At 41.9% G+C, this 15,546-nt stretch overlaps 1 protein-coding gene across 2 annotated transcripts in view; it reads left to right on the top strand.

Annotated features, from left to right (window-relative positions):
- DENND2C (DENN domain containing 2C) overlaps positions 1-15,546 on the top strand; it is a 79,192-nt gene that overhangs the window by 51,844 nt on the left and 11,802 nt on the right. For both annotated transcript variants that reach the window (XM_045801447.2, XM_045801446.2), the window contains exons 7-14: positions 3,530-3,574; positions 5,424-5,611; positions 8,545-8,654; positions 10,228-10,297; positions 11,022-11,099; positions 11,666-11,806; positions 12,403-12,551; positions 13,426-13,603. In XM_045801447.2, coding sequence (XP_045657403.2) covers positions 3,530-3,574; positions 5,424-5,611; positions 8,545-8,654; positions 10,228-10,297; positions 11,022-11,099; positions 11,666-11,806; positions 12,403-12,551; positions 13,426-13,603 — 959 coding nt within the window. The remainder of the gene's footprint in view (positions 1-3,529; positions 3,575-5,423; positions 5,612-8,544; positions 8,655-10,227; positions 10,298-11,021; positions 11,100-11,665; positions 11,807-12,402; positions 12,552-13,425; positions 13,604-15,546) is intronic.

Genomic DNA, 15,546 nt, shown 5'->3' with positions numbered 1-15,546 from the left:
GGAAATACACTGTGAATTGCAGATTATGTAAAATTGCAAGACCCTGGGGACCCGGACAAATTCTTACAGAACTTTACAATTTTCCCAGATTAATAGCAGCCCAGTAACAACCACAGTGTCAAGGTATACCGCTAAATGGGCTCTCGCTGATCTCTTATTCTAGTTGTATGCCGTGTTGTGTCTTAAGGATTAGGAATATTTTGGTAAATTTGGCTCTATGATAAGTTTTTGAAAAGCCAAACCCTTTTTTCCACTGTATCATTATTGAAAAAAAAAATTCGACATCATGAATTGCCAACTTCTAACGACAACAAAAATGAAAGAGAGGAGCAGTTCCTAAATTGTAACCCTTCCCCACAACTGTGTTTTTCTTTTGCATGGCTCAGAGAAAATATGCATTTACCCAGTCTCTGTGACCAGCTCCTCTAGTGGGTCTGAGGAATTTCTCTCATGCCTGAGGATCTCCTGGCTCCATAGTCACATTCTCAGGTTTTTGTTTTCCTGCTTAAGCTTTTGTCCATAGATCAACAGTGACTAGTAGAACCAGATAATTATATTTACCTACGCTGTCAGTACATGCTAGGGTTTACTGAATCTGTGCCAACCTAAACATTTCTTAACTTTTAGTTATCAGCTGTTACAAAATGATTTATTGCCCTTTTTTAATTCTATCATTATAATTTTGTGTGTTGAAGTCACTTATAAAAAAGGGACAACCTATTTCTTTTGTGATCCCTACAAATTCTCAGTAGATTTTCCTATTGACTTATAAACCCCTTAACTTTCATTCAGTGTCTCTGAATGCAGATCATCAAAACCTACCGAGGTGACTATATTAAAGGTACCTAAATGAGCTTGGGTAGGGTCCTTTTCAGTTGTATTACCTTTCCTTCCTTTCCCCTTTCTTTTCTTTCTTTCCAGACACTTCATAGGCCCTTAAGAAGTACCTGATGCTAAGGACACAAACAGGACTCAGGAGCTCACAGTGTTTGTTCCTTCACACTGAGTAATGCTTCCTAGTTCCAGGATGCTTTCTATCACGGTGGTTAACTTGAAGTTATAAAGTCTATGAGATAGTAGCTACACTTGGGGTGAGCAGACCATAATGCATGCACTTGTCAAATCACTATAGTGTACACTGAAACTAATGTCACATTGTGTGTCAACTATTAAAAAAATTTTTTAAAAATTGGGGGCGCCTGGCTGGCTCTGGTAGAAGGTGTGACCCTCGATCTGAGGGTCATGAGTTCAAGCCCCACATTGGGTGTGGAGCCTACTTTAAATAAATAAATTAACTTAAAGATTTTTTTTTTTAATTAAGAAAAAGAGGCGCCTGTCTGGCTCAGTCAGTAGAGCATGCCACTCTTGATCTCAGGGTCATGAGTCAAGCGCCATGTTTGGGTGTGGAACCTACTTAAAAAAAAAAAAAATCCGGCCCCCCCCAAAACCTATACAGTATACAGTATTTAAATAGCTACATTTTCTGTTACATCTCTTATGAAGAAGCAGAATTTTTTAACATTCTCTTATGCCTTATTATTAAACTTAAATGAGTACTGCGAGAAATTACTATAATACGAAAAAAGAAAACCCGGGGTTTCCCAAACCTCCTACCACTCCCAGAAAATTTTATACTATTCGGACTATATATATCTTGCTTTTAAAAAAAAAGTGATATATTTCAGAGCTCTTTCAGTATCAACACATAGAGGTCCACATAGCTGTACTGTAAGTTCATTGTATGGATGTAGAAGGATTTTATTTAAGCTCGTAGACATTTTGATTGCTTCACATTTAATTTCACCTATGGATTTAAAGTTATACATATATACACATATATATATTTTTTTGCTCTTCAAACAATGCTGCATTATACATCTTTTTGTATATATCTTTGTATATTGGTAAGAATGCATCTGTAGAATAATTTCTAGCCGCGGACTTAACCAAAGAACATGTGCATTTAACATTTTTATAACTGCTGCTAAATTGTCCCACACATTGTAACCACTTATAGTTTTATGAACAGCATTTGAAAATGACTTTCTTGGGGCACCTGGGTGGCTCAGTCATTAGGTGTCTGCCTTCGGCCCAGGGCGTGATCCCAGGGTCCTGGGATGGAGCCCCGCATCGGGCCCCCTGCTCCGCTGGGAGCCTGCTTCTTCCTCTCCCACTTCCCCTGCTTGTGTTCCCTCTCTCGCTGGCTGTGTCTCTCTCTGTCAAATAAATAAATAAAATCTTTAAAAAAAAAAAGAAAAAGAAAAGAAAAAAGAAAATGACTTTCTTCTCATAGTTTTTACTAATACTCTGTTACATAAAGCTTTTTATTTTTGCCAATAGCATGGTTGAATATTGAAGCTTATTTATTATTTTAACTTACATTTCTTTAATTATAAATTGGGACAATTTTTATGTTTGTCAACAGTTATAAATCTTTTTCTATGGATTGCTTATTCTTACCCTTTATTCATTTTTCTGTTGTGCTGTAATTTTTCTTATTCATTCGTAACAGCTGTTTGAACATGAAGAAATTTATCCTTGTGTCAGCAATGTGTATTACAAATATCTTCCCAGTTCATTGTTCACTTTTCAAATTTAGTAATTTTTTATTAAGTAGAAATTTCACATTTTTATGTAATTAAACTTATACACGTTTTTCATTTATGCCTCCTAGCCTTGTTTTTCTTGATACAGAAAGTCCTGTTTGTGTCCTTAGCACCAGGCACCTCTTAGGAAACATGGAAGTATCTGGAAAGAAAGAAAAGAAAGGGGAAAGGGAGGAAAGTTACAGAAAGATTTTTCCTTTCTGTACATTTTTAAATTTTGCTTTAACTCTTCAGACTTAATGCAGAAATTTTTCATTCACTTGTTCAGAAAGCTGTGTGTGTGTGTAAGTAAATCAGCTATGTGCTGAGCACTGTAGTACAAAACACTCCCTTATAAAAACATAGCTCCTTATCACCAAGGTACTTAAAATCTGGTTGGGGAAAATAAGAGCAGTTCAAAGCAGTCTGTGTACTGTAAGAATTCAGGGTAAAGGAACACTGAGTTTGGCCTAGAAGGAGCTCAGAAGCATCATAAAAGAAGTTGGATGTTTCTTCATAAATGTATGTGGTTATCCCTCTGAGCCCCACATTTTCTAGTGACTCTAAATTCATAGTTGGTTCTGTGTTGAGAATTTAATTCAGCCCGGTTGGTGTCTTCTTTGGGAATATAAAGACAAGACAATGTATGTAGAAATACCATCTACTCCAAACCAGACTTCATAGAGTTAGGGATGAGCTGGGGGCTGAGGAGGGAGGGAGACCGAGTGTGGGAAGAAGCGAGGTAGATTCATTGCTTCTCTGAGCCCTCTGTTCTCTTTCGTGACTGCCCTACCCTGTTGTAACTGAGTGGTCTGGGGAAAGCCTCAGCATGCTTAATACTCCTGACTCCAAGTCTCCGAATCCATGGAGGCTTTACACTGTTCTCACTCCATTGACTTGCTACTGTCGTACAACGCAAGTAGGAACTCTCTCTCTCTTTTCAGGTGAAACCAGTGGGAACGAAAGTGATGCTGAGTATCTGCCAAAGAGTGAGTGAGTCAATGGGGCTGCTCCCTTTCTCGTGATGATCACGGTTATGGGTGGAGTGGCACCTTCCTCTGTCATCGAGCCTGTTTTTCCCACATTAAACTGTATTTTGCAGGTGATTTCTTCATTAGAAGGACCTGGTGAGATTTGGGGAACTAAACAGTACGCCGTCAGATGTTTGACAGTGTTAAAAATCGCCCAGGTTGGGATGAGGCGAACATTCCAACATGGGTCTGGTTCTCGAGATGGACTGTTCTTCGGGGAGCGGCGGGGCGACATGTTCAGACATATGTGCAGTAGTTTCCCAGCAGCCAAAACACAGTTTGTGAATCATCCTCCGAGACAAAGGCACACCATTACGTATCTGATTTTTCCTAGCCACTCACGTGTACTTTAAGTAACTTCAATATCTCTGACATCGAGACAGGAAACATTGAGCTGTTTCTTATTCATAGGCCTTTATTTATATTTCAAATTATTATGCCATTGACTTTCTGTTAGAATGTAGAATCTGCCACGCATTTTTGGCTGTATTTGTTCAAGCACTTCATGGTGCTCTGTATCCTTCATCTAATGGATTTTCACAGCAAATTGTCAGTTCCTGTTGAACTGACCGACATATTGAGGCATGGGAAAAGTCAGAGACGTGACGTACCGGGCAGTTCCAAGTCTGATACTCTGATCTTATGATGAATAGTCAGTCATGTGCTCTCTCCTTGGCCTGAATTGCTTCAGGTGTTTGATTCAGTAGCCCAACTGAAGGTGAAACTTAAGTCATCAACGGGTTCAGCCTGGATGTGTAAAGATGACGAATTTAACGCTGTTGCTACTGAGAAACAGGACCTCGAATTTTCTTGACTTGAATGGAGACCTTTGGAATAAGTAAAGCTTTGCCTAGAGCACTAAATGTACTGGATAATTCCAGGGAGCCGTTCTCAGATGAATTTTTAGGTGTTCTTAATATTTGATCCATAGTGTAACTTCTTTGGGAGCAGACTGCATCCTATCTCAAAAGGAAAGCAAACAATTAGAGGATGTGTCTTTTAATCGTGGCTCAGAATGACGCATAATCAAATCTCTGGGACACTTAGACTATTTCTTCCGCAAGTACTGCCTTTCCCCTGGAGGAGACTACCCCCAATTGTTCAGTTTAGAGATAAATGAAAATAAAGGCTAGATGCTATCCAGTTTTGAGTGGAATTGCTCATACTCTTTAAATATTTAGTATGCTTCCGTAATTTCATTCTTTTGAGAAATAGCCCATTAATAGATACCTTCTGTTGCCATATGATTTCCCTCTTCAGTGAGCACCATATATTGGTATAAGCATATGTCTATTATTAGTAATATATGCCAAGAAGAGAAAGGAAAAGGACAGTTTCTTTAATGTGAGGTTAGTTTTTGTTTTAATTTTATGTATGTAGCCTCTGTAGGACTCATTTCTTTTGTCAAGAAAAGTGTGTGCGTGCACACGCGCGCCTGTGATTTCATGGTTCCAAGAATGGCGTCTGCTGTCTGGCCGGTGCTTTCACCTACATTTTCCCGGTATCCCGGTGTTACATCATGAAAGATGGGACAGCGCAGGAATATGTGTTGGGACACACATAGAACATCGGGTGGGACATGGAATGTCAGTGCCACCGCAGGGCCCCTGGGTGCTCGTGAGAATCTGCACTTGCTCCCTGAGGATGTCAGAGCCCCCCCAGGTCTGTCCATGTAGCTGGCGCTGGTTAGTCAGCATGCAGTCAGCAGTGACTGAGTGAAGATTAGTCCATACGGTTCATGACCTCTGGGTGTCCGAGGGAAGACGGGGCCGCCCCAGAAAAACCACGCTCCCTGGTTTCATTGCAGATCGCCACAAGCGCTTAGCACAACTGCAGCAGTCTTCCAAGAGGAACCCTCACTACCAGACCTTGGAGAGGGATCTCATTGAATTACAGGAGCAGCAGCTCTTCGAACTTTTCGTGGTGGTGTCTCTGCAGAAGAAGCCGTCGGAAATAAGCTACATTCCCCAGGTCATACAGCAGTTCCCCAGCAAGGTAGGTGCAAGGAGACCAAGAGGCATTCGGGAATGTTCTTGCGTCTCTGTATGTATTTTAGCTCTTCTCTTCTTTTTAGTGTGATCTAAAGCAGCTTTTACTACTACTGTGCCTCTTGTGGGATCTGGTAGGTGACTCTCATAACATCTCCTGTCAGGCCTGAACTAGAAACGGGCAAAAAAAAAACCACCTCATTATCCAAGTTGTTTTTTGATTTTTTGCTCTGCTGTTTGCTAAGTCCCTTTAGCAAGTTTTTGCAAAGACTCCATTTTCTCACTCTTAGTGAGGGGAACGATAAAGATGGCAGAACAGGGTAGCAGTTTAGAGCATGGACTCTAAGCCAGCTCTCCACCTGCCGCTTATAAGCTCTGTGACTCGGAGCTGTTACTGACTGCTCTGGGCCTTGGTTTCTTCAATTGTAAAATGGAGGTAATCAGAATAGTGTCTATCCCACTGAGTTGTAGTGAGGATTAAATGAACTGTATAAGGCACTTAGAATAGTGTGTAGCATATAGTCAGCACTCTAGAATGTACCTGTTATTAGTGAGGGTTTCATGAGATAATGTATGTCAAGTGCTAATGCAGTGCTTGGCACATAGTTAGCGCTCGATAATGGTATCTGTTATTAACAATATTCGTTGGGTTTTTTTCTACCTTACGCCTGAGGGAGCATAATATTAAATAACAAATAGAAATTCCACTGGACGTTGAGAGACCCTAGAAGAAAAGAAAAAGTTTTATATTTTATTTTCTATTTAATTTTCCCTGCTTTTTGAACAAGGGGTCCACAGCTGGATCTTGCACTCTGCTCTGCCGATGGCGTAGCGGGCCTCAGGAAGGAGTGGTCCCTTTACACGGGGACATTCACTCACGCTCCATCTTACTCCTTGGACCACGTCTCTCATTTACATTCTCTGCTCAGCTGCTTTAGGACTTGGGGTTTAAAACCCAAAACTAGGGGCGCCTGGGTGGCACAGCGGTTAAGCGTCTGCCTTCAGCTCAGGGCGTGATCCCGGCGTTATGGGATCGAGCCCCACATCAGGCTCCTCCGCTATGAGCCTGCTTCTTCCTCTCCCACTCCCCCTGCTTGTGTTCCCTCTCTCGCTGGCTGTCTCTATCTCTGTCAAATAAATAAATAAAATCTTTAAAAAAAAATAAAATAAAATAAAATGAAACCCAAAACTAGTGAAGCACGACTGTATTGGAATGGAATCTAAGAGACATTTCCTGTGTGACCTTTCATTTTAAAAAAAGTGCTCAACAAAATTCCTATTGTAAATAAGTCAATGTTTAATTTCTTATAAAATTTTCAGTGTAGCCTGAGAGCACAGTGTCACAACACTGAGCCACAGAAGTCATAATAATGAAATCCAGATAGTCTTGAGGAATCAGATTGCCCATAAAGAGGAGCTCAATTTTTTCCCCTGTTTTCAATCAGTCTTACATTTGCAGAGAAAGCTTGAGGTTGAACCTTTTTTCAACGAAGCCTGAATTAAGGGGCCCAGAACCAGATAAGGACCCAGTCGACTCTGGCAGTGATCCAGGGGTGTTTCGAAGCCAAGCTACCCAGCATCTTTGTGCATTAGGCTCCTATAAGTTCATGTGGGAAAGAGCTGATCAAGTCTCTCACTTGTGCTGCGGAGAACCTTAGATGAAGATGATTGCGTGTCATTTAACAATATAAAAATAACAAGTCTGAGACAACTAAAATTTTGTTAGAATGCTTGTCCAGGGGCGCCTGGGTGGCTCCGTTGGCTAGGTGTCTGCGTTCGGCTCAGGTCATGATCCCAGGATTCTGGGATCGAGCCCTGCATCCGGCTCCTTGCTCAGCAGGGTGTCTGCTTCTGCCTCTGCCTGCCTCTCTGCCTGCTTGTGCAATGCCTCTCTCTGTCAAACAAACAAATAAATAAATAAAATTTTTTAAAAAAGAATGCTTTTCCATTTCTGAAAAGCTTAGTATTCAAGTGACTCAGAATGGCTGCATGTTCTGTTCAGAAATTAAGTTAAAGGGTACAGTGTGTTAGTTACATGAAGATAATATGTTTATTAGACTTATTATCTGCTTGTTTTTTTCTTTTTAAAGATTTTATTTATTTATTTGACAGAGATAGAGACAGCCAGAGAGAGAGGGAACACAAGCAGGGGGAGTGGGAGAGGAAGAAGCAGGCTCACAGTGGAGGAGCCTGATGTGGGCTCGATCCCAGAGCACCAGGATCACGCCCTGAGCCAAAGGCAGATGCTTAACGACTGAGCCAACGAGGCGCCCCATTATCTGCTTGTTTTTTTACTAATTTTCAAATATCTTTTGGTATAATTAATTTTAGAGTGTTCTCTAATGTACAATATCAGACTTGCACAGAAGGGTCTTCCATACTAAAATTTTACAGGAAGTGGCAAACCAGTAGTTGTGAGAAAAGATTATATGCTAAGGGAAATGATTATATATGGGGTAGATTCTAAAAATGGTATCTTTTCTAAATAACATTCACCTGCCTTTCCAAAACATCTTTGATTATTGATCAGAGAGTATCTGGAGCTAACTGGGTTTCTGCTATCAGCATATTATAGAATCGATTTTTATTTGATGTCTTGTGATTCATAAAAATTTGCGTTTCCACTAGTATGTGAATCCTGAATTAAGATTCTATCTCTAGACTAGAAACTATTTTCAGTCACCTCTCGCATCAGATTATAGGATTTCTACAAGTAACCGTTTCTATGTAAAAATAGGATTCTTTATTCTTAGTAACTCTGTTCTCAGAGCGTCTTCAGTGATTATTGGTCTTGGCCTTCCTGTTGTGTTAAACAGCACAAAACCAGGCTGAGATGACTACTTAAGCTTATCAGAGACTCTTTTCCCGAGACTAGGCTGTTTGCATTTCTAGTCTCCACTTATGTAGAATATTAGTCGCCTAAAACATTATCTTTTTCAGGGTGATCATGGCTTTAAGCAGTCCAAAGACACTGAGGAGAGGCTCAAAGTTATCCCCAAATTTTGTTTTCCCGACTCAAAGGACTGGGTGCCAACCTCAGAACTCAAGAGGTAAATAGGCTCCTTTATCTGATTTCTATGTGTTGGAACTGTGAAAGTAGAGTCAGAGTGTTTGCGCAAAGGGTAGCGCCAGCAGTTAAAGCTCCATGGACACTGTGGCAGGTCAAGGATGCTGTGGGAGGGAAGGAAGAAACGGAATTAGAACATTTCCTATGTGAGTACAAAAAAAGAAAAACAGTGTCAAAGGGAAAACAAGTTTGAGAATCTCTGTAGTTTGCCAATTCTGCGGCGGGGGGGGGGGGGGCGCAAAACATTCCGTTTCACATACCATCAGAAATGCCACCAAGTGGACAGAAAAAGGAAAGAAGACTTGAGCTTCGGGACTCTCCTTGGAAGGAGATAGAACGGAGCAGTGTCTGCACCTTGTTTGTCCTGCAGGTGGACGGAAGCCACAGCCCAGGTTTTACATTCCCCTGCGGATCTTGTAGGAAAGATTGGGAGGTGTGAGTGTATTGAGAAGGGAGGAGCAAGATTTTCTTCCTGGGATCTCGAGGGAACCGTGTTCAATCAATAAACAGTCATTGTCTCTGAATCCTCCTCGTCAGTAGATACCTGCTTTGTTCTGAACTGTAATTATTGACCACACTATTTAGGCTGAAAAGCATGACTCTGGGAAGCATGTCACATGCAGATGACCTGCTGGCGGACAGGCTCCCTGTTGCCTGAGCGGCTGCTCTGCCCTTCCACGTCACGTTACCTCCCGTCTGAGCTGCTGTGCCTCCCAGCCACCTTGGCCTGATGGCCGCTGTCCTCTCTAAGCCGTCAGTCCTGACGCTCTTCTGGTGTCACGTGCACTGCTCAAGGCGCAGGCGCCTTCTTTCACGCCGGCCTGGCTGCTCCATAGCCAGCTTTCCTCCCCAGCCAGTGATGTGGGTTTTTTTTCTGGAACATTCGGAAAAAACAGAGGAGTAAATGAAAAGCAGAAATCATAAGTCACCGGCATTCTAGTAATAACTAAATATTGTGGCATATTTCCTTTACATCTTTATTTTTGGCCATATATAGACATATGTATTCACTGTTCAAATTTAGATTTCTTTGATTACTAATGAATTTCTTCCTCGGTCTTCTTTTTGAAAATTACCTATGCAGATCTTTTGTCCGTGTTTCCAGTGAGGAGTGGGTAATTTTCCTATACGTCTAGGATATAATCCTTGGCCTATCACTGTTCCATAGGACCTCTCAGAACTAAATGGAAGAATTTGGAAGGGAAAAAGAGCTTATCCAAGTCCTTCACAGCTTACCTAAATCGTTAGACTAAATTGGGTATTCACTAAAAGGAAAGTAGGCTTGATTAATAGCTAGACTGGATGAATAAGAAAGGAAAAGCAGAGAGTGACATCAGCATGTCTCCTGCAGGTACGCTCTCACCCCAGTGCCAGGCAAGACGTGCTCAAGCCTGGACACTGTCTCTCAGGAGGAAGGTGACGTGCAATAAATGCAGTATTAATGCCTCCTCTCATGTCACAAAATGACTGCTGTCGGACAGTAATTTTCAAATGTCTGTTCCATGAAGAATGTCATAAGCAGTTGTTTAGATCTCAGACTATTGACTCTTTTTCAGTGAAACATTCTCCTTTGTCTTAACTGGTGAAGATGGGAGCCGGTGGTTTGGTTACTGTAAGAAGCTCTTGGTAAGTACCAGACTTGTGCTACAGGTGGGTTTGGTCAAGTCAGACTAGGAACTTCAGGAACCCTATATTTCTAGATGAGTTTGAGGGCTTCTTAATGATCCGTGTATTAAAGAAGCTATGTAGGGGGCACCTGGGTCTCAGTCGGTTAAGCGTCTGCCTTCAGCTCAGGTCATGATCCCGGGGTCCTGGGATCGAGCCCCGCATTGGGCTTCTTGTTCAGGAGGGAGCCTCCTTCTCCCTTGGCCTGCTGCTCCCCTGCTTGTTCTCTCTCTCTCTGACAAATAAGTAAATAAAATCTTAAGAAAAAAAAAAGCCATGTTAGCTTTAATAATAACTCCAAGTTTGGAGTTAGCCACAGTGTTCCAGAATAAGAGGGGTACGGACTTACTTTATTTCTTGGTTTGTTTGCTTGTTTTTTATTAGTTTGTGATAGACGAAGAAACCAGTGACCGAGGAGCTAAATATCAGTGTGGGTCTGTCTGCGGGATGGACTACCGCGAGCCAGGCTCGGGAGCTCCGAGCTACTTTCTTCTTGCTTAGATGCGCCGCTAAAGCTGGACTAAATCGTGCTATCACGGTTTAGCGGTTTCCCATCTCCCAGTGTTCAGTGAGGTTGAGAGCCTCGGTTCCCACTCTGTACTGAAGGCCACTAAGAGAGTATTAATAGTTCCAGCGAACAGACTTGCGCTGTTTCATGGGTGCTTTGATGGTTTTTTCCCTTTAGCCGGAAGGCAGAGGGAAGCGACTCCCTGAGGTCTACTGCATGGTTAGTCGCCTCGGCTGCTTCAACCTTTTTTCCAAGGTGAGTGCACCATGAGCCCTGGGGAAGGCGCTGTGCTTTCTGGGCTCTGAATTGGTTTTGGCCTCTGATGATATCCGTAGGCAATGTTTAGTGATGTTTAGTGACACGTAACATACTACTTGTTAGGAAGGGTTCTCAGTAGGAGGTTCGAGCCGCAGCTTGGAGGGTTTACCTTCACGTCTCTAATCCAGACCCTGTTGTCGCAACCCCTTCATTTTGGTTTGCCCAACCTTCCCAGCTTCAAGGACAACAGAGCCTGAAGCTCATCTTGTCTCCTGCCTTTCCCAGACCCCCCACGGCAAGATATGTCAGTGTCACCTTCTCTGCCCTTCCCTGAGTCAGACGAAAGGGGCTTCTTTTCTACGAATGAGTTGATTTATTTGAGTAGCTTTTCTTGGGGATGTCAGGATACCCCCAAGAGATATGTCTTTCATGAACGTTTATTCGTTGCAGAAGCGGATCGGTCTTAAAATCTTTTGGTGTGATTTTCAAGTTTGCGCATCACGTTTGGCCGTTCCTTACGTTTTTTTGAGTCCCTAAAAAAACAACATACATTGCATGTGCAGATCCTGGATGAAGTAGAGAAGAGAAGAGAGATGTCTCCAGCCCTGGTTTACCCGTTCATGCGAAGTGTCATGGAAGCCCCGTTCCCAGCTCCGGGACGCACCATCACAGTTAAGAGCTACCTCCCTGGAGCTGGCGATGGGGTAAGTTAGCTCATTTTGAGAAGGTTCGACATCCACCAAAATGCAGGCCTTACATTAAAAGGCAAGGTTTCCAGAAGCCTTACGGCATAGTTTTTCCCCTGGGCACATACTCTGTGCCCAAAATGTTTTAGTACCACGAAACACTGTCGAAATGTCCAGTTGATCTGTGAGATACTTGACCCTAGACCCAGGAGCCAGAGGTTTTCTGTATCTCACAGATGGAGCCCCTTCGTAAGAATTTCAGTGTGATAAATGAAGATCATACATGCTGTTGTCAGGTGGGATAAAAGATTTTATCAGAAATTTACAGCATGAAGGCAAGGTATCGGGGCGCCTGGCTGGCTCAGTCAGTAGAGCCTGCCACTCTTGATCTTGAGGTGATGAGTTCAAGCCCCACGTTGGGGGGTAGAGATTACTTTAAAAAATCATATTAATAATAAGGTGTTAGATCTTGGGATTAGCGGAGTCAGCTTCACAAACTCTGTAGCAAAACCTCTGTCCTGAATTTATCCTGTAAAAGGACAGGATCCATTGATGATGTCATTAGGGATCGTTTTCCAGTCTGAACTCCCCTGACTCAGATGCTTTTATTTCAGTCCATTGAACTCTGCCGACCGCTGGATTCCCGACTGGAGCATGTTGACTTTGAGTGTCTCTTTAAGTGCCTGAGTGTGTGCCATCTGATCCGGGTCTGTGCCTCCCTCCTGTTGGAACGGAGGGTAATCTTTGTTGCCAACAGCCTAAGGTGGGACATGGGTAAAATATGTCACTTCCTACTGACATTTTACTTGTTCTCACTATTTTAAAAATTGGGCGTATTCAAAAACTATAGATCTCAGTCACCTAATGCCATAGTGACATGGATAATTCCAAAAGGTAAATAATCCAAAAGCTATTTGCGTTATCCTATAGCAGTGACTTTGAGATTGCAATTAATTTATCTTTCTAAGTGTGTTTTGCTGAAAATAATTCATATTGCTGGAATGAATAAGTCATGGGAATAAAAGGTACAGCATAGGGAATATAGTCAATGATAGTATAATAGCATTATAAGGTGACAGATGGTCGCTACCCTTGTGAGCATAGCACAATGTGTAGAGACTTTGAATCATGATGTTCACACCTGAAAATCATGTAACATGCATCAACTATACTCAGAATTTTTTTAAAAAATTGGTATTGCTGGGGCGCCTGGGTGGCACAGCGGTTAAGCGTCTGCCTTCGGCTCAGGGCGTGATCCCGGCATTGTGGGATCGAGCCCCGCATCAGGCTCCTCCGCTATGAGCCTGCTTCTTCCCCTCCCACTCCCCCTGCTTGTGTTCCCTCTCTTGCTGGCTGTCTCTGTCTCTGTCGAATAAATAAATAAAATCTTAAAAAAAAATTGGTATTGCTTTTCTATGTACACACTAATTTTTAGCAACATAAGTTATGGGATAAAGCTGGTTAAGACTAAAATTTTTCAGTGAATTAAGTTAAAAATTTAAATAAAATCAGAGCATTGTTAATCTGTGATGACTGATCACTAAGTGGTATCAGTTTGTAATTCTCTAACATAATACCTGAACCATTCTCCCTGTGTTGCTCAGTATGTGACACCATTTGCTTTCTTCTCTGGCTAGCACCCTGTCCAAATGTGGCCACGCTGTGGTTGCCACACTGTATCCATTCACCTGGCAGCATACCTACATTCCAGTCCTCCCAGCATCTATGATCGACATCGTGTGCTCACCCACTCCGTTCCTTATTGGAATCTTGTCCTGCTCCTTACCACAGCTCCAGGACCTGCCCGTTGAAGAGGTGAGATGGGAAAAATAGTACCTATGGAAAAGACAGGGCACTGACAAATGAAAACAAATCACCTTTAAGAATGATAGAGCTGGGGGCACCTGGGTGGCTCAGTCGGTTAAGGTCTGCCTTCAGCTCAGGTCATAATCTCAGGGTCCTGGGATCGAGCCCTGTGTCGGGCTCCCTGCTCAGTGGGGAGCCTGCTTCTCCCTCTTCCTCTCCCTCTGTGATCTCTCTCACTCTCACTCTCTCTCAAATAAATAAATAAAACCCTTTTAAAAAAAAAGAATGATGGAGCTGTCATTAGTGTTAATACATAATTATTATCAATATATTATGCTATCATATTTTTGTATCTTTTTGTTAAAGTGAGAAAAATTCTATGGTACACGTGATTCCAAAGTTGTAACTTATTTACCGTAGTGTGCCACGGGCTCATTCTTGTGTTACTCTGAAGGGTAGGTCTTTCTGTTTGTTTTAAGTCAAACACAAGAATTACTCTGGGTTAACGTAAAAAATTGTTTCGGGGGTGCCTGGGTGACTCAGTTGGTTAAGCGTCTGACTCTTGATTTCGGCTCAAGTCACGATCCTCAGGGTTGTGAGATCGAGCCCTGAGTTGGGGGCTTAAGATTCTCTCTCCCTCTCCCTCTGCCCCTCCCCCCCAAATGTGTTTCAAATATAACACACATATAGAGAGGTGGCTAAAACAAAATGTGCAGCTCAGTGAATTCACAAAGTGAATGCTTATGTAACCCACGTTGGAAAAGAATGGAAACATCACAGCCATGGAAATAGTGCCAGCACCTTGAGAGGTCTCTGTCATGCCACTTTCTATCACTGTTCCCTTCCCCACACCCCATGAAAGGTAACCACTGTCTTGACCTTTATGGTGTTCATTTACCTGTTTTTCTTTATCATTTTACATTCTAGGCATTTATTCCTAAAAATGGAGTTCAGCTTTGCCTGGTTTTACACTTGTTATAAATGGACTGATATATATTTTGTTTGGCTTCTTTTGATTACCATTATGTCTGTAAGATTCATCCATGCTGATGAGTTTAACAGTTGTTCGATCGTTCTAACTTGGGATAGTATTCCATCGTGGGAAGGTACCACAACTTTTTATCCATTCTGCAGTTGATGGATATTTGAGTTGTTTCCAGCTTAGGGTGGTGATGAATAATGCGGCTCTAAATATTCTTGTGTACGACCCTTGGTGCATATGTGCATGCAGTTCTAGGGTATATACTTGGAATTGCTGGGTCATAGGGTAAGCATAGCTTCCACTTTAGTAAATAAAGTCAAACTGTTTTCCTAAGTAGTTCTGCCAAGTTAAACCCCCTCCACCAATGTACGGGAGTTCCTGTTGTCCCACACCCTCGCCGACACTTGTTATTATCAGTTCGTGTAACGTAGCCTGCCTGGTGATTGTGTAGCGGTATTCTCATTGTGGTTTAATTTGCGTTCCTGATTACTCTTGGGGGTGAGCATCTTTCTATGTTTATTGGCCATTTGAATATCATCTCTTAAAAATTCGTTATCTATCTTTCTACTGGATCGTTTACCCTCATTGATTTGTAAGAGGTGTTTTTGTATTCTGAATATCAGCTTCTTTGCGGCATTTCCTTTTTTCTCCAAAATAGTGTTTTTTATTGCACAGAAGTTCTTCATTTTAACGTAGTCATCATTATCAGTTTTTTTCCTTTATGGTTAGTGTGTGGTTTTATTTTATTTTATTTTATTTTATTTTTGTGATCTGTTTATGTTTTTCTTTATATTAACTTCACGGAGATATCCTCCTGTATCATCTCCTGGAAACTTGGTAGCTTTATTGTTGTGCCTTTAATTTTTGGTTCTGAATCCTGGGACTTGATTTTTTTTTTCTGTATATGATAGGAGGTAGGGGTCATTTTATTTTTTTTAATATGGATAGACAACTGTCCTAGTACCATTTA

Source organism: Ursus americanus, chromosome 12, assembly GCF_024610735.1.
Source record: "Ursus americanus isolate L20-20 chromosome 12, mUrsAme1.1.p, whole genome shotgun sequence".
NCBI lineage: Eukaryota > Metazoa > Chordata > Mammalia > Carnivora > Ursidae > Ursus > Ursus americanus.
Note: the sequence above shows the minus strand (reverse complement) of the source record. Positions and strands in the feature narration are given on the sequence as shown.